This window comes from Electrophorus electricus, chromosome 4, assembly GCF_041902795.1.
Source record: "Electrophorus electricus isolate QZ-2024a chromosome 4, ASM4190279v1, whole genome shotgun sequence".
NCBI classification, from domain to species: Eukaryota; Metazoa; Chordata; class Actinopteri; order Gymnotiformes; family Gymnotidae; genus Electrophorus; species Electrophorus electricus.
Window position 1 is genome coordinate 31,625,920 of NC_137500.1, and position 18,565 is coordinate 31,644,484.

Consider the following 18,565-nt stretch of genomic DNA (forward strand, 5'->3'; position numbering starts at 1 on the left):
GCCAAGAGGAGTGAGCTAGTGGGGGCCACAGAGGTAAAAATAGACATATCCAGTGGCCTTATCATGCCGCATGGAAAGCCAGTTGACACACCCCTAGAATGGTGGCTTTGGTGCCTCTGAACTCCCTCCCCCTGCCTAATGGCTGCCTGCTACTATGGACATGCTCTGAAGTTTCCTTTTGCTTTTCACAGCTAGAGCACAGCAGACTGAAGGCTGGACTGGCCTATTTAGAGAACATTAGTATTAGACAGGGCCAATGAGTTTTAGTGGTCTTAAAAGGGCCTTTAATAAAAGAGGCTTCCATCCCAGCCACGTAGCCTACACTATCACCCATATAAGGTCTTACTAGAGTCTCCTTGCTTTGCTGAGGTTTCGGTGGACTACTACAGAGCGCAGACCTGTCTGTATACGCCTGCTTCAAACAGGTGACCAGCCACTCTGAAACTTCACGGACCAAGCCCTTATTTGGTCTGGCCAGCAGATGATTGAAAATGGTTTGGAAATCACTTTGTATGTAGAAACAGGCAGTTTTACCCATCTGCCTAGCTTTTCTCAACATCCACGCTGGGCAGAACTCCCCTTAGCAGCGTAAGATGTCCCAGTAAACCACAACACTATGGGAGGAAGGATCCCAGAGAGAGGGGCTGATGCTGAACGCTACAAGGAAAACTCACCAAAGCCTCAGCTTCCTCCGATATGCCCCAGCCAGCACCCCCACCACCCACAAGCACTTTGATGATCTCATTGGCAGAGGAGGAAAGAAAACCATGCCGTTCTGCTAAATCACACATCCTTTGATCTCGAAAAAGTGGCTATAGAGAAATCGGAGCACATGGGAAAGAAAAACCCACAAGTGTAAGATAAACACTTTTATCCCTAATAATATTAACTCTCTCACTGAGGCCAGTGAAGGTTTTCATATCAGGATGCGTCGGGTCTCTGGGGTTCTCATTTCAGTGCCCAGTGGAACTAACAGGATGAAGTAAATACAGAGAGATACGGGTGCACTTGGTCAGCACCGATGTGCCTGATGATATGAGCACATGAAATGATTTATTTATTTTTTGACACAATAAGCTATTTAAGTCTGGTGTGAAAGATATTTTATCCCCTTTTGACAGTACTTAGTGTGTGAGGCACCTTTAATTATGCAGAATTTGTTGTTCTTTTAAACCTTATTGAGAGAAATCAAATATGCACTATAACAGTCCCACTCATTTTTCTCAGTGCACCCACATCCCTGTGATTGACAGCAGAAACACTGAGATAACATAAAAACAACCTTTCCGACTGATGAATTTAATCTCCCTTCAGGATTCTTCCAAAACACTGCATTCATGGCATGCCTCCCTCCATATCCACTGGAATGCACAACCACAAACTGAACTAAAGTCAGCAGAGGAGCTGACCCCCCACCCCACCTCACCCCCCCAGTCGCTTTACAAACCCACCAGCCACAGACGTACCAGGCAGCAGCTGTGAGGGTGACAAGACAGCTGAGAAAGTTTCTGGGCTCCAGGCCTTGGAAAGCAGCTACAGCAGGGGCCATGAAGGGCGCTGTCAGATTCCAAAGGGCCCCACATAGCTTGGCCATCTGTCAGGCGTCCCTGATAAATCAGGTGGGTCCAGGATTGGCCTGTGTTAACTCAGTTATTCATAGAAACCCACACTTACACACACTTTCAGGTCGTCAGACACAGCCATCATTCCTGTCACTCTCACCATGACCAAGTTTCCAGGGTATCTACAAACATCCCAGTTAAAAATACAGCAGAATTCTTCACCCTTTATCATGTTTCATCAGAACCTCATTTAGATTAAATATTAACTACACAGCTAAATTACTGCTGCACCAGAAGCATTTTTCCGAAGATGGCCAAAGGAGAGCGATTTATTTAGCCATGGTTCTCTCCAGCAAGCAGCAAGTATGGAATCCCAACACTTCAAGAGTGGCATTTACACCATTATCAGAGACCAACTATTTTTGTCCCATTATCCAATATACTTCCAGTAGATGGCTGAGTGGCATGTTACCCAACAGCTATGGTCCCAGGGGTTATCTGTCATTGCTTTATATATAAACTACACATCTCACTCTGAAGTTACAACTTTTCCCCTTTGAAACACTGACTCATGACAACTGAGTGCCAGATGCTGCTCCACAATACACCTGCACCATGTGCACCTGTACCCCACGAGGTCTTTGGGAAACCCATGTCCTGCTGTGGAGCCCCTATCTTCTAACCCTCCCATTCTCCTTCCTCAGATGTATTATGCAGCACAACTGGTTTTTGGAGGTCTATGTGGAAGAGTTATGGTTGGAGTAGATCTGAGATTGCTGACTGAACAACTATAGCATTCTACATCAGTTCTTTCATGATCAGTACAAAAACGTGCTCAGTCTAGCTTAACGCTAATGATGGCTAACATTTAGGCCATTAATATAGTACGGTTCGTGTGGGGGGCGGAGGGAGAGTAGGAATGGTAGTACAACAGCATACTAAAGCACCCTCCCACATCTCCTTCTGCCAGACCTCATTCCTTACTATGGCTTTTTTTTATGGATTGCTCATTTATTTCCTGTGACCCAGATTTTCAGAAATTTCATACTAGTAATTAAAAATGAAAGAAACTGCCAAAAGCATTAGACAATTTTAGATTGCAAATTAAAAAACTATGAATAAATACAGATTTTATCATTTTAAGACATGCTTCAATACGCAAGCAGCAAACACACCTGACTGAAAATTATGAGATGAAACAGAGGTTCACATTTCATTTATTGAAACAATGCTCCAGACTGATCATTCTTACACAAGGCCTTTGGGACAAGGGCCTAGTTTTAATATTGGACCGTTTCATGCTGAGAGACAAAATGAAATTACTATACAATTGCCAGCATGTCCACTAGGCTTACAATTGTCTCCCATGTCTTTGTAACACACACCCACCCACTCCACTCTCACACATACACACGCCCCCGTACACCATTCTCTCGCACATACACACATTTCTAGCAAAAACTGTAATAGTACCTTTGGCAGTTTATGCCCGAATCAATGGACTTTATAGTGGATATTCATATTGGTACAGAAAGAAAAAAAAAGATGGGAAAAAAACAAACCTTTTGGTAATGCTTTATGGAAAGCAACAGAAAAAATGCAATATACATTTCTCACTGTCAATCAGGAAGTTTACCATAGGCCTAATTCTACAGCACCAAGTACGTTGGTGAGGGATAGAGACATGGTGCTTTCTTTACATTCTATGGGCGTAGTAGCACCATGAAAAGCTTGAGTCACCTGTCTAAGACAGAGAGAGGCGATGTTCATCGGGAGAGGCCAGAGTCTTTCCTTCCTTTTGCTTGCTCCAACGTGTCAGCTTAAGCGATGCAACAGGAGCCGTCTCCGGGGTGGGGGGGTGGGGGGGGGGTGGCTAAGATGGCAGACTATTAAGGCAACAGTGCAAGAGAAACTCCTGGCGAAGGGCATGAGGTGGATGTCGCACTGGGGAGCACAGAGGCTGGGTTTCTCCCGGGATCAGGGTAACCGGAGCGTACATTAACTCTCCTCGGGGCCCACCTCCAGAGCTGCTTCTTCCTCTAGATGCTCTGCCTCTTCCTGCTGCAGCCTCTTGTCCTCCGCGAGCTTCAGCTTGTCACGGATGTTCTCCGCCGAGGAGGCCATGTCTCCGGGGCTGCCAAAGAACTGCTCGCTTCTGCAAGAGGGCGTTGTGGGTAAGAAGAGGGAACTACTTCCGGTGATTCTGCTTCTCGCACTAGCTCAGACAAAATAATTTTCTGCCTCACAGTTCACAGAAACTACATGCAGTGCAATAGAGACAAGAAATTTTTTGTGCGCTTTGCTCCCAAAAAATGATGGAACTGACCACTCCCTTTTGTTATAAATATTTTTTTAAAACAGACAAACCTAGCACAAGAAATAAAAACTAAAAGATCAACAGAAGAGCAGAACGCAAAGGAAGAGTCTGTACAGACATGCAGGACACCATGGATCTTGTGATGTGACCTCTGAACTCTTACCCGTCAGGAAATATGACAGGAACAGTAAGTCTGTCCAGTAAAGATTTCCCTACAGTCTCCACCTCCTCAAACACCTCGGAGTCCAACAACTCCACCTGCTCAGAGCCCTCCCTCAGAACCTGGAGGAAGGGAGACACGGGGGCATCGGGGAAGATGAAGAGGGAGAGAGAGAGAGGGGGGTTATTGTCTGAGGCATCACAGAGCCCCTGAGAATGGTGCCAGGGACATTCAGTCTCCCTCCTAAAGCCAGAGAGCACTCAGAGCTCGGAGAGTATCAGTCATTCTCACACAACCGCTCTCACCCCACACACACACACACACACACACGCTCTCATAAAATCACACACACACACTCACAAGCTCTCTCTCTCTCAACCACCCACCCAACCACACACAGACACACACACACACGTTCTTACAAGCTCTCACCCACACACACGCTCTCATAAAATCACACACACACACACACACACACACACACACACACACACACACACACACACACACGCTCTCATAAAATCACACACACACACTCACAAGCTCTCTCTCTCTCAACCACCCACCCAACCACACAGACACACACACACGTTCTTACAAGCTCTCACCCACACACACGCTCTCATAAAATCACACGCACACACACACACACACACACACACTCACAAGCTCTCTCTCTCATCCACCCACACACACACACACACACACACACACAGACACACACACTCATAAGCTCTCTCTCACACACACACACACACACACACACACACACACACAAAGTTCTCACACGCACCCACGTTCACGCTCAGAAACACCACCTGCTTGCCTTCTCCATCACACCTTGGGGTTTCAGCTACATGAATACATGCTTAAGGGTCAACACCAGGCACTCAGAAACTCCAATTCCATCCAATAAGAACCAAGAGCAAGAGACATTCTGACATGCCAGCTGTCAACAGCCAAACAGCCGGGTCTGCTGGGCTACTTGATTTAGTGTCCTAGTAGTTCCAATGAAGCCAAGAATTTTAAAGTGATAATAAGTATACATAAATGGAGCTGATAACAGCAGCACTGAGAAAGAAAATGCTAAAAGCTTTCCATTGTTGTTGGTGGAAAAGAAAATGGCTCTTTCATCTCTTCACTCAGCAGTGGGGTAAAACAAGAGAACACGAGTTAACAAATGAAAAGCTGAAACCAGCGATAGATCAGTTTCACAAACAGACACACGCACTCACGCACAGACACAAACAAAGACACACACAATGCGCTCCACCCACCCTCTGGGCGGCTGCGTGGAAGGCGCTGGCCATCTCCAGGCGGTGCTGCCTCTCGTCAGCGGTGACGGTGAACTGTTTCCACACGCGGTTGAGACGAGGCAGTGTGTCACCGGAAGAGCGTGTGGTGCAGCGGAGAGACTGGCACAGCACTACCGTAGCCTGTAGCAGCTGCCTGCCATAGTCGTATGTGCTCTGAGAGCGAGAGAAGGGCGCAGTTAACCACAGCCAAACGACGCAGCAAATCAGCTGTGACTCAGAGCTCAGAGATCGGCGCAGTTAGCCACAGCCAAACCACGCAGCACATCAGCTATGACTCAGAGCTCAGAGATCGGCGCAGTTAACCACAGCCAAACCATGCAGCACATCAGCTGTGACTCAGAGCTCAGAGATCAGCGCAGTTAACCACAGCCAAACCACGCAGCACATCAGCTGTGACTCAGAGCTCAGAGATCGGCACAGTTAACCACAGCCAAACGACGCAGCAAATCAGCTGTGACTCAGAGCTCAGAGATCGGCGCAGTTAACCACAGCCAAACCACGCAGCACATCAGCTGTGACTCCGAGCTCAGAGATCGGCGCAGTTAACCACAGCAAACATCAGCTGTCTCTGTACTGTGCTTTTTGCCGAGGGCCTTCCTGTTACCTGCGCCACATCCACAAACTTCCTGTGTTTCTCCAGAAGCACTTTGGTTTCCTGCGTGTCGTCCCCGAGCCTGACGTGGGTCTTCAGCAGTGCGTCCAGCAGCTCGGTGAGCCACTCCACGGCCTGCCAGTGACAAACGACATGTTATGCACCAGCTTAAATATGTCCTGAAGCTTCTGAGATGTCTGGTGCATCCTGAATCCCACACTCAGTCTGACACTCCTCATTCACACCATTTATGGTCTATCAGAGTTATCAGATGAACTACAGCACAGTTTAGTTGAGGAACTATAGGCATAAAAAAAGGCGAAAAAAAAACGATGTACTAAGCCAGTCAGAGTTCAACAAGGCAAGTCAGAGGACCACCCACCTGAGAGGCGTCCTCCTCACACTTGAAGAGCTGAACCATCTGCAGCATCTTCAGCCGTCGTACATCCACCATGTCCTCGCACCTTTCAAAACAAACACCATGTCCTAATACTTTTAAAAACAAACACCACATCTTCAAACTTATTAAAAACAAAACACCATGTCCTCCACTTAAAAAAAACAAACAAAAAACACATCCCCACACCTTTTAGAAAAATCTTGTCCTCACAAAAAGCAAACACCACGTCCTCACACCTTTAAAAAGCAATGTTTGAAACCAACCATCTCCTTATACCTTAAAAATAAAAAAAAAAGTCCTTGATGCATTCAAAACCAAACATTATGCCCTCATACCACAAATAATGCAAGTTTCTCCTGATAGTACTAAACATTTAAAAGGGGCAATTAATCGCCAGGATTAAACTCATTGAGCCCTGAAATCCGTAAAGCTTCAAATTACTGAAATGGAAGTAATAACAGAGTGTAAATGAGGCCTGCAATCAATCAATCAAACAAACAGGACAACCAAGAGAAAACTAAAAAACTGTACGACAGACATATTTGCACACCAGTTCATGTTATAGCAGCATTTACCAAACTACCAATCAGAAAAGACCTCTCCCACTGATCTATAGTAAAAGACCTCTCCCACTGATCTATAGTAAAAGACCTCTCCCACTGATCTATAGTAAAAGACCTCTCCCACTGATCTATAGTAAAAGACCTCTCCCACTGATCTATAGTAAAAGACCTCTCCCACTGATCTATAGTAAAAGACCTCTACCACTGATCTATAGTATAGACCTCTACCACTGATCTATAGTAAAAGACCTATACAACTGATCTATAGTATAGACCTATACCACTGATCTATAGTAAAAGACCTATACAACTGATCTATAGTAAAAGACCTATACAACTGATCTAGAGTATAGACCTATACCACTGATCTATAGTAAAAACCTCTACCACTGATCTATAGTAAAAACCTCTACCACTGATCTAGAGTATAGACCTATACAACTGATCTATAGTAAAAGACCTATACAACTGATCTATAGTAAAGACCTATACCACTGATCTATAGTAAAAGACCTATACAACTGATCTAGAGTATAGACCTATACCACTGATCTATAGTAAAAACCTCTACCACTGATCTATAGTATAGACCTATACCACTGATCTATAGTAAAAACCTGTACCACTGATCTATAGTAAAAACCTGTACCACTGATCTATAGTAAAAACCTGTACCACTGATCTATAGTAAAAGACCTATACAACTGATCTATAGTAAAGACCTATACCACTGATCTATAGTAAAGATCTATACCACTGATCTATAGTAAATACCCATACCACTAATATATAGTAAACACATACACTTCTATATTATAAATCAACAATCTACACTCTTTGAACTTAACATTCATTCTATGCAGCTGTAATTATTTAAACATTTACTGATTTGAACATAAACTGGTTAAACCTCCTAGAACTTAAAAGCAAGCACTGTGCTTGCAAAACGTCTTTCATCTCTGTGTATGTCTCTGCAATTCTGGCTGCCTCAACATCTTTTACTAGTTACAATGCAGTTCTTATAAATATATGTCTTCTGTCTGGTTTAACTGAAATTGCCAACATTAATAATAAACCATCATTAGCACAAACAAATTACTGATGCTATGAATTCATTAATTTATATGATCAATTAACAAATACACATTTCATTGCACAGCCATTAAATTGGCTTCAAATCATTGACAATTACAAACACAATAATGCCCTGAAGCTCATTTCCACCGTGGTCCTCATTTACATAAACCACAAAACACAGGCAACACAACACAAAACAATTAGTGACCATCAGTATTCATTCACAGTGAGAAAGTATATGAGGTCAAAGTATCCCTTTAAATCATCTGGTACCATAGCACATTTGCTCAACTATGTGTGGATGGTTAATGTGAGCCTGCAGTGACCCTGTGCTGAGAGGAAGATGTGAACCTCTGCTTTCTCAGCTGCATGTCCTCCATGACACTGTGGATGTGGTCGATGTTCTCCTTGTTCTCGACTGGCACGTCTTTGCCATAAAACCAGGACGACTGGTTGGACATCTGGTCAAGCAGGCCCTGACCCTTCTCCCTCAGAACCTGCAGTGCTCCTTCTGAGAGACAAAGACACAGGGAAGCTTAATGAAACCGACTTTGTTATGCATTACTATTTAAGAAGCCCTGTGTACTAAAAGCGATTGAGGATGAAGATGATGGCATCCTCACCAACACTCTTCAGTTTCTCCTCAAGGTGTTTCAGCGTTTGCTGGATGGCGGCTCCATCAGCAGGGGCTACGTCCGCACAGAGCATGCCCAGAAGCCCATCCAGCTGTTGGGACAGCTGGGGAAACGATAACATTGTGGGATTAGTACACCGAGGACAGATCACCTCTGCGTTCCCAGTCCCATTCTCCCTGCGGCAGGGGGGCTGAAGGTGGATGACTGGGACAAATTACAGCTCTCCCGGGATCAGGTGTGGTAGGATCGACACAGGGCAGTGGCACCAGACAGGGCCTTTTCTTGTATGATTTACCGCCAAGCAAACAAAACTGCAAGTACCACAATCTCTAGTGAGAAGTCTAAATTGATTTCAAAGTCTCTTTCCTGCCAAATTGAAAAGCCTAAAACAATATCAAATGGCTCCTGTCCATCCCATCCGTAGCTTCAGATCAGTGATAAACAAAGCAAGCAAAATTCCAGTTCAGGAAGCCGCATTCCAGTCCAGGGAACAAGATGGCTGTCACCATCACTGCACGTTTTTGGTCCATGGGGCAGTGATAACTGAACTTGTGTTGTGCAACAGCAACTCAGGGTAAACACTACACATTTGTCATTACATTATTTTATGAGTTACTATCAAAGAATTTTTAGCCATTAGCTCACTGTAAAAATAATAATTCCGTAGCCCTGTAGCCCTGCCAACATGGATTTATCCAAGTGTAAGTGGTGGTGAAGGGAGGCATATTTTCAGGATCACACTTGCTGTGCAGCAATAAAACATGTGGAGTGTTGGACGGTTGACGCACATCTTGGGCGGTGCTGTGGAACTCGTGGGCCGACTGCAGGACGTTCTGTCTGAACTCCAACTGGCTGGCCTGCCGGTAACACACGTCGCTCAGCTGCTGCTGCAGGGTCTTCAGCTCGGCCAGGTCATCTTCGTCCCCGGCGTTCAACAACGCTGCCATCTGCTGGTTCAGCTCCACGTACACCGCAAACCACTCCTGCGTCGCGAGCAGATGCGAGACCGTCACACCACTGCGCAACGTCAACACACTCCGTCATGAACGCGTGTGGATGACAAAACATGGATTGTAGCATCAGCATATAGATTTTCACACTGACATAGCACATGACAAACCCCTCCCAGAACTGTATTGTGCATGTCAAACCTCTTGAGGCAGGCAGTCTCAGGCAAGCCATGACCATCACTGCTTAATACTATAAGTCAGTCAAAACCCCGCTAGCACAATTAGCACTTGGATCTGGCTCTGTGTTGAGTCGGTGTGGCAGGGGTTTTGTGTTGAGTCATTGTGATGCTCAGTGATGAGAGGAGGGGTTTTGTGCTGCGTGGTTGTGATGCTCAGAGATGAGGGGAGGAGTTTTGTGCTGAGTCGTTGTGGCCCTCAGAGATGAGGGGAGGGGTTTTGTGCTGAGTCGTTGTGGCGCTCAGAGATTAGGGGAGGGGTTTTGTGCTGAGTCGTTGTGGCGCTCAGAGATTAGGGGAGGAGTTTTGTGCTGAGTCGGTGTGATGCTCAGAGATGAGGGGAGGGGTTTTGAGCTGAGTCACTGTGGCACTGAGATTAGGGAAGGAGTTTTCTGCTGAGTCGGTGTGATGCTCAGAGATTAGGGGAGGGGTTTTGTGCTGAGTCAGTGTGATGCTCAGAGATGAGGGGAGGGGTTTTCTGTGAGTCGGTGTGAGGGGAGGGGTTTTGTGGATTTTGTTGCATTTTTGCTTTTTCCCCCACTTGTGCAGTTAAAATGGTCAGAGGACCATGAACCAGAGAGGCTAGTTAGCTTTCTGCTCTTCAAAACCATTCCTGAAACCTGACTGAATGGATCATGGCGGGAGTATCCTGACTCATCCTAATCGTGACTCCAGTTATTGTTCTCACTCACACAAACTGAAACAAATGAGTGACAGAGAACGACGGCGAGAACAAGAGAGTAAGAAAGGCCACGAGAACATTACAGCAATACTTGCTCACTCCGAAAATCACTTAGTTGCTCAAGTTGGTGACAAAAAAGGAGGGAATGATTTTGGTGGAGAAAAGGAACAGAAAAGAGAGAGATTAAAGAATATATAAAAGGGAAAAAACATTTTCTCTCTGAATTTGTCGGTGCCGTTTCCCGTAGTTGTGCTCGCGCACGCCATGCGAGTTTCATCCCAGCTGTGTTCATCAGATGTCATCCCTTGTGCCTCTTTCAGGAAATTGGTTGTTTAACCTCATGCAAATGTAATCTGTCCCCTTTTTGCTGTTAAAGTGTAAACACAGAACACACCCGTTCTCTGCAGAAGACTGCGAAACACGCTCAGTCTAACAGGCAAAAATCCTCATTTTCATTCATTTTATTGGGATGACGGCGTGTTCAGCAATGCGACAGCAACCATCATTCGCGCTCGTCCATCATTACTGCTTTGATGTTGCACTCTCAGTTTCAACAAATAGATGATGATCTAGAATTTAACTGCTTTCATTTGTTTTACAACAAAGTCAGGAGAAATTAATATGTACAATACCTCTGTAAATAACGCTTAGATTAAACGCTAACTTTTTGGCACCTCTGGCTGTTAAGACCCAACAAGCCCTTTGCTGTTGTTGTTTTACTGATAAAGTAAGCAGTATTTAAAATGAGGCTCTGTTCTGTAATGTCAGGCCCAGCCGTGAAAGGCAAACCTGGGGAAAGACTATTGCAAGCAAGCCTTTTCCCGAGGCTTGGCAGCAAATTCCTGTGGTTTCCAGTATAAGCCCCAGTCTCTCCCACATACGCACACACAGAGCTGTGTGTGTGCACGTGTGTGTGTGCTCTTACACTGTGCTGGCTCTCTATCTCCTCATGTTTCAGCTGCAGGGCCTGAGATGCTCGGATTGAGTCTCCAATCCCCCACTGAGTCCGGAGCTGCTCTGTACCAGGACCCTCCAGCCAGTTCACAACCTGTACACACACACACACACACACACACACACACACACACACACACACACACACACACACACACACACACACACACACACACACACACACACACACCCCAATGACATGACTCATAATGACCATAGATTTACACAGTAACACATTTTTTATTTGTTATGACAATAATGGTACCTCAGTGGTTAAGGTACCGGTAATTGGAAGGTTGCTGGTTCAAACCCCACCAACACCACTGAGTTGCCACTGTTGGGCCCCAGAGCAAGAGCCTTAACACTCAGTTGCTCAAATTATGTTCAGTCATAATTGTAAGTCGCTTTGGACAGAAGCGTCAGCTAAATGTCATAAAAATGTAAAACAAAATGTAGTAGGTCTTCAATAGTACAGTCAAAATGAATGGTAGTAGGAACTGCACCTTTTCACCTCCTGTTCAATTTTCTTCGTGTAGTAACAGGACAACGACGTAGCTGTGCTTGGTAGCCATTTAAATTAGGTCACTCAGCTTATAGGGTGCAAATTGGACCTTAAATCCCAGTTGGTCAGAACCACCGCAATCTGAGCTTTTCCCAGCTTGTGGAGAGCGGCTGGGCTGCCGCCCATTATTAATGCCACATTTCCACTGGAGCAGAGTGCTTTGCGTTCCGCCTCCCATCCGTTTTCCATGCAGACAGGTGGCAGTCCAGCACACAGGATTATGGGAGCAAGAGCAAAAATGGAGATGGAGTGTGTGGGAGAAAAACATTTTTTAAAAGGTAATTTTCTCAACCTTATGCTAATGAGATGTGACTCTCGCCAGGCATCAGCCAATCAAATGGCTGAATGTGTTGCGGCAATCATTCTAGCCATGCAGACAAACAGTGGAATCACACTTCTTTAAAAAGACAAACACCTTCACATTTTATACAAAAACACATCCATTTTCCCGTTTTTCTGTTGGGGCACAGAGCTTTGCTAGAATGCTATATACACTTTACTCTAGACTGATAAACTGTGATTTGCTTGGCTGCAGTGTGAATGCTGTATTACTCAATATTTAAGAAAATTAATAAAAGTGGTGGTAGTGGAGCTAAAAACTACACAAATTAGAACGCTCAAAAACATACAGCGCACACACACACACACACACACACACACACACACACACACACACACACACCAACACAGCACCACAAAAACAGAAAGAGGCATGTGCACACACTCACACGTACAGCACCACAAAAACACAACCAGAGGCGTGCGTGTGCACACACACACACACACACACACACACACACACAATATGGCCTAATAGTACACAAACACCCCCTCAGAGCACCAACACAGACCTTCGACAGAAAGAATTATATCAGAAAGAAATTAAGGAAAATCTGATTATCAAATGAGTGACGGGATGAGGGAGTACAATCTGTTTAGTTTTCTGCTCTGGAATGAGGGGAAAAAAAGTACAATCAATCAAATTTTCAACGACGACAGAGACCAGTTAAACGCATCCGACATAGAGCTCTGAGAATGAAACTGGATCAGCTCTGCATAAATAACCAAGTTTGTGATACATTTTCAGGGCTGAGGAGGCCAGCTTCATTGGATGCTGGCTCACGAGGCGCTCGTCCCGGGATCCTCTGTGCAGGAACCCCACCTGAGATGGGGACTGCCGGGGGTTTAATGAACGACGACTGGGGAGGTCAAGCTGCTGACTGAGGAGGCAGCAGCACATCCGTGCCCTGCAGACTGCACAGGTGCAAACACTACACAAGCTCAGCCCGCCCAGGGGCAGTAGCAAACCACTAACACACACATACAGACAAATACACAAACAGGCACATATGTGCACACAACTCACATCATGCAAAGACAGGCGCGCATCTTCATCGCTATGGCAACAGACAGTTCATTTACTCTTTTAAGTGTCTTTAAAAGTCTTTTTTAAGAGATACTGACTCATTTACCCTGAGAAGGTCAAAGCTCCAAACAGCTCACTTTCACGCTTCTTCATTCAGATTCCTGTTTGCTTTGGCTAAGTGTAGCACTCCAAATACCAGCCTAATCAAATTCCTCACTGACATTTTAATACTCCCCTCTCTAATATAATCAAAGAGATGTATCATACCTTTACTGAGCAGAGTATCACAAAATGGATAACTATGTAAAAAAATAAATAAATAAGAAAATAAATAACAACTTGAGCTTACATCTCCTGTGGTTCTAGCGGAATCGTCATGGTCTACACTCCATTAAAATGTTTGAGATCATAATCCTGAGTATTTAAAACTGCTATTTTTTAAAGTGACTGTCAAGTAAATTGATCTTCTGTGTGGTCATGATATATAGGCGCACAGCCTGAAACAGAATTTAAAATCAGAGGAGGATCATTCACCTTGTAAAGGCAAGCAACCAAACTGTAGAGAGTATTAAGTTATCAAAAGTGCTCCGACACCAGCGCAAACCACAAATATACATAAATTATCTGATTGGCAGAGGGGAAAAAAGAATACTATTATGACTGTCATGTGTGGGCTATAGAACCAAAGTGGTTGTAAAATAGGGAGTGGGACTTTCTCCTGACGCTCTGAGCCTTGAATACATACTTGCTCATGACCACACACACGCAGACCACACACACACATACAGACACGCTCAGATGAGAAGCAAACTGTTCCACAAAAACATGCAATTTAAGGACACTCACACGCAGTATGACTCAAGCTTTAGCTCCGTGTGCCGAAGGATGTCTTACACACAGCTTTATCTCCCACACCCTCGCTTACGGCTTGATTTTCAGAACATCGAAACACAGCACCCCAGAGAACGCACATCGAGAACCACAATCGCTGAGAAATTCATGCATGGCTACACCAAGTATGTACCCAAGCGTTCTCCACATCCAGTCATACAGAGTTTCAGCACAGTGTCCAGCACAATCTAGCACACAGTCCAACACAAGTGTCCACCACAGTGTCCAGCACACAGTGTCCAGCATTCTTCCTACTCAGTAACCTCACGAAGCATTTGAGAAATCAGTTGATGAGCTCTTAAACTATCTGAGGAAACATTAAAATGACATGGCCACCCATAACCACACAGACCTTCAGTCAATATTCTGACCTCTGTGACAGACTAAAGACACTCTGCCTGCGTAACAGACCACATGGTATGGATTCTACACCTCAACCTGGGGGTAGAGCTAAATGCTGAATACAGGAGAACATTCAAACTGTAGAAGAGGTGCTGGGCACAGCACCCGGGAGCCCTGGGGGTAGCGGCAGGGTGCTATAAATACGCCAGCAGGTGTGCACCCAAAGACTTTACAGTGCAGGGGGGAGGGGCTACTGCACAGCTGGAGGGAGGAGCCAACCTGTTGCACATGATCCCACTCAGCGGTTCATTAATCGGTTACAAAAAGGTTTGTAGAACCAGAGAAAAGTGCTGAAGCCCTCCAGAAAGACCAGAATTACAAATAACCAGGAGCAAAGGGGGTATTTAGCAAATATAGGGCAAACATGGAAACTCAAATATAGGGGCAATAAACCACACACAAAATAACAGCGCCCAGAGTGGAGGAGGAGAGTTCCCATCCAGTGCGTCCTGATCAGTATTACCTGCATGACCTTGGCCTGGATCTCCTCGAGCTGTGAGCGGCGGCTACGCTGCCGACACACCTCCTGGTATTTGGTGTACTGCTCACGCAGGGAGTCCAGAAGCTTCATCACCTGGGGCTGTGCCAGGAGCTCGTCGTCCATGGGTGACCAGGCAGTGACCCCTCCCACGCCCCCGCCCCCGCCCCCGCCTTCCGAGCCATTAAAACGCCTCTGCTGCAGCTCAGAGAGCAGCTCATGTCCTGGGAGAAACACACACACACAGACACAGAGAGAGAGAGAGAGAGAGAGAGAGAGAGAGAGAGAGAGAGAGAGAGAGGAGAGAGAGAGAGAGAGGAAAAGGGAGGGATTGAGAGAAAGAGAAATGAAGGAAAGCTGAGCTTTCTATGCCATAAAATAACATCATCACGAATATTTGTGAAAATGAGAAATGGAATTTGGTTAAGAATAATATCTGAATTAACTAATGGACCCATTGCCCTACATGGCAGCGAAGTGTGGGGGCAGATCACAAAATCAACAATTTGACAAATGGGACAAACATGCGACTGAGTCCTTGCATGCTGAATTTAGTAATCAGGAGTTCCCAGACACCCCACAGCCACTGCATGCAGGGCAGCATTAGACCGACAACCATTCAGCCGGGACCAAATCCTGGCTGCCAAAAGAGCAGTTTGCCAACAGTGCGAGAAAAAGTAAAGTGTGACAGCTGGATTTTCTAACAGAACACTCAAAATTCAAGGAGATTTGTGAAGATTTATTTCCAGAATTGAATGCCAAATCTCCCACATTTAACAGGCTCTCTGATATTCAGCAATGACCACACATGCCAGGGGAGCACAAGCTGCGCTGGACATTAGCAGCACAACAGACCTTCATGAAACCATGAAAGGGACAGTGAGTGATAACAGTAGGAGATACACACACACACACACACACACACACACACACACACACACACACACACACACACACACACACACACACACACACACACACACACAGTCTCCCTTTACACACCCTACTTTATTTATTTAGCATGCTTTTTATCTTTCTCCAGCTGTAATACACACAAGAGTTTAAGCTTAGCAATTTGTTTTTAACAAACTCTCAAACTCTGTAACCCACATTTGGGGAATAAAAATGCTTCATGATATTCTCATTCTAATAAAGCACCTTGACCTGGGAGGAAGGGAGTAAAAGAGAGAGGGAAAGAGGGAGAGTGCACTCAGAAGAAAACATCTCAGCCCGAAGCCCTCCGTCCAGAAACACTCAACTCCATCTGCACTTCCAAGATGACAAGAACCACACCTGAACCCCCCCAGGAACCACGTTCAGCAACACAAGTCCAGCATGGGCCTCTCGCACTGCTCTAACGTACTACAGAGGGCTCGCGTCCTTTTTAGCATTCATGACGCCAGGCATTGGTACAGACTGGGAGTCATGTAAACAGACAATGACTCTGTTTAACAGAGAGAGAGAGAGAGAGAGGTGGGTCCGAAGACAATGCTTCCTACAGTGGCCACCCATGCGGTAAAAGATCTCTCGTACCACTCCCTGTACAACAGCCTCCAATTATACTGCACACATGGAAAAACTGCTTCTCTTTACGTCACTCTGCAGACTTCAGAAACCCTAACATGGCTAAAAAAAATTCTACCCAATTTTTTTTAAAGAATAAATAAATAAAAACTTGCCTCCGTCACTGCGTCATGGTAATTCTGATGATTCATTTATGCTCAGATGGGTGTTTGTCTTTTGTAAAGTGCTGAACACAAAGCTAATTGCTCGTTATCCTAAACATGGTTATAAACAAGTATTGCCCATTGGCCAATTCTTTCTGTTTTCTTTTAAGCATGTTTTTTCTTTTCTTTGTTTCCTATATCAGTATTTTAGTGTGCCTCTTATTTTGTCATGGTATCACGGATCAACAGGAAGTGCAAAGCCGACTGCTTACCCGTTTGGAGGACAGTTTCCGGGTCAAACGAGGGCAAGACATTGCAGTCTGGTGGCCTGGTGGAGTGAAAGAACAAAGAACACTTGTTTGGTACAGTCCAAAATACACCGAAGGCTGGGTGGGGTAAAAGAGCACTTGTTTGATACAGTCCAAAATACACCGAAGGCTGGGTGGAGTAAAAGAGCACTTGTTTGGTACAGTCCAAAAAACACCCAAGGCTGGGTGGGGTAAAAGAGCACTTGTTTGGTACAGTTCCAAAAAACACCAAAGGCTGGATGGGGTGAAAGAACACTTGCTTGGTACAGTCCAAAATACACTGAAGGATGGCTGGGGTAAAAGAGCAATTGTTTGGTACAGTCCAAAAAACACTGAAGGCTGGGTGGGGTAAAAGAACACTTGTTTGGTACAGTCCAAAAAACACCGAAGGCTGGCTGGGGTGAAAGAACCCTTGGGTTTGGTGCCGCAGAACCTGGTCGTCCTTTCCCAGAGCACACGAGTGTGGAAAACTCAGAAACTGCCTGGGTAACATTTAGAATGGAGATGGATGGACTATCCAGGTGAGGTTTAAGACTCAACCATTCTTTTGTGTGATGGAAAGGGTTCAAAATGGGTTCAATTTCAAAATGATCCTACTAGCGACACAGCTACTCACAACAGCTACCACAATGCCGGCTCACTCCAGGAAGAAACTGTGGAAACAGTGGAAATCAAGCTGCTCCGGCAGGAAAATCAGCAGGCTTTGCCAGATCATTATCTTCTAATCCTGTCTAAACTGCTTCCTAACACGTGGTTCATAATTCAAACATGTTAATCTGGCAAAACTGGCATTCAGCACAGAAAACCCTAATCCTGCATTGTGTAAACAGATAACTGGTCAATAGGGGAAGCATCTTCATTGTATTAGTGGCTCTGTGTTACAAACCACTAACAGTGGTGCAGTGCAATACGTGAGACAGGTAAAATATAGGTAAGATTTAATGAGCCTTGCTATAACACGGCTGGGGGTGGGGGGTATATCTTGTCTTCCTATGAATAAATAGTAATATATAATAAATAAATAAATAAATAAATAAATAAATAAATAAATAAATAAAATACTATACAAAACCCAGTGGGTCTTTGATATGACGATTCCACTTGAAGCCAGTCTATAATAGAGCTAAATCGCTAATCTGAGGGCCAATGACTTCATGGATATGTAATAGTTTAATAAGAAAGAGGGTGAAAAAGAGAGAGAGAGAGAGAGAGCCCCCTGGGATAAAACTGAAAAGAAGTACAGAGGTGCACATCAGTGCTCAGCGGTTTCTGTGGCAGATAATGAGATGGAACACACCTGGCCTTGTCCGGCTGGCCGGCCCTCTCGTTCTCATTAATGATGGCAAGCTCATCTAGCAGGGACGTGGACTCCTTAGTGAATTTTTCAAAAACCTGGACACAGCGCACAATTAACACACTGTGCATTTTATAACCCTTGTGAAAAGAC

General features: G+C 45.0%; 1 protein-coding gene across 3 annotated transcripts in view; it reads right to left on the reverse strand.

Annotated features, from left to right (window-relative positions):
* Positions 1–2,763: 2,763 nt before the first annotated feature.
* Positions 2,764–18,565, reverse strand: part of sestd1 (SEC14 and spectrin domains 1) — a 30,299-nt gene continuing 14,497 nt past the window's right edge. For 2 of the 3 annotated variants that reach the window (XM_035522442.2, XM_035522447.2), the window contains 12 exons: positions 18,416–18,510; positions 17,083–17,138; positions 15,129–15,367; positions 11,416–11,538; positions 9,411–9,605; positions 8,611–8,725; positions 8,339–8,498; positions 6,330–6,411; positions 5,960–6,082; positions 5,317–5,508; positions 4,043–4,161; positions 2,764–3,717 (listed from right to left, as the gene is read on the reverse strand). In XM_035522442.2, the coding sequence (XP_035378335.1) occupies positions 3,561–3,717; positions 4,043–4,161; positions 5,317–5,508; positions 5,960–6,082; positions 6,330–6,411; positions 8,339–8,498; positions 8,611–8,725; positions 9,411–9,605; positions 11,416–11,538; positions 15,129–15,367; positions 17,083–17,138; positions 18,416–18,510 (1,656 nt within the window). In that variant the 3' untranslated portion in view covers positions 2,764–3,560. The remainder of the gene's footprint in view (positions 3,718–4,042; positions 4,162–5,316; positions 5,509–5,959; positions 6,083–6,329; positions 6,412–8,338; positions 8,499–8,610; positions 8,726–9,410; positions 9,606–11,415; positions 11,539–15,128; positions 15,368–17,082; positions 17,139–18,415; positions 18,511–18,565) is intronic. The other variant, XM_081713308.1, reaches the window with a different exon arrangement.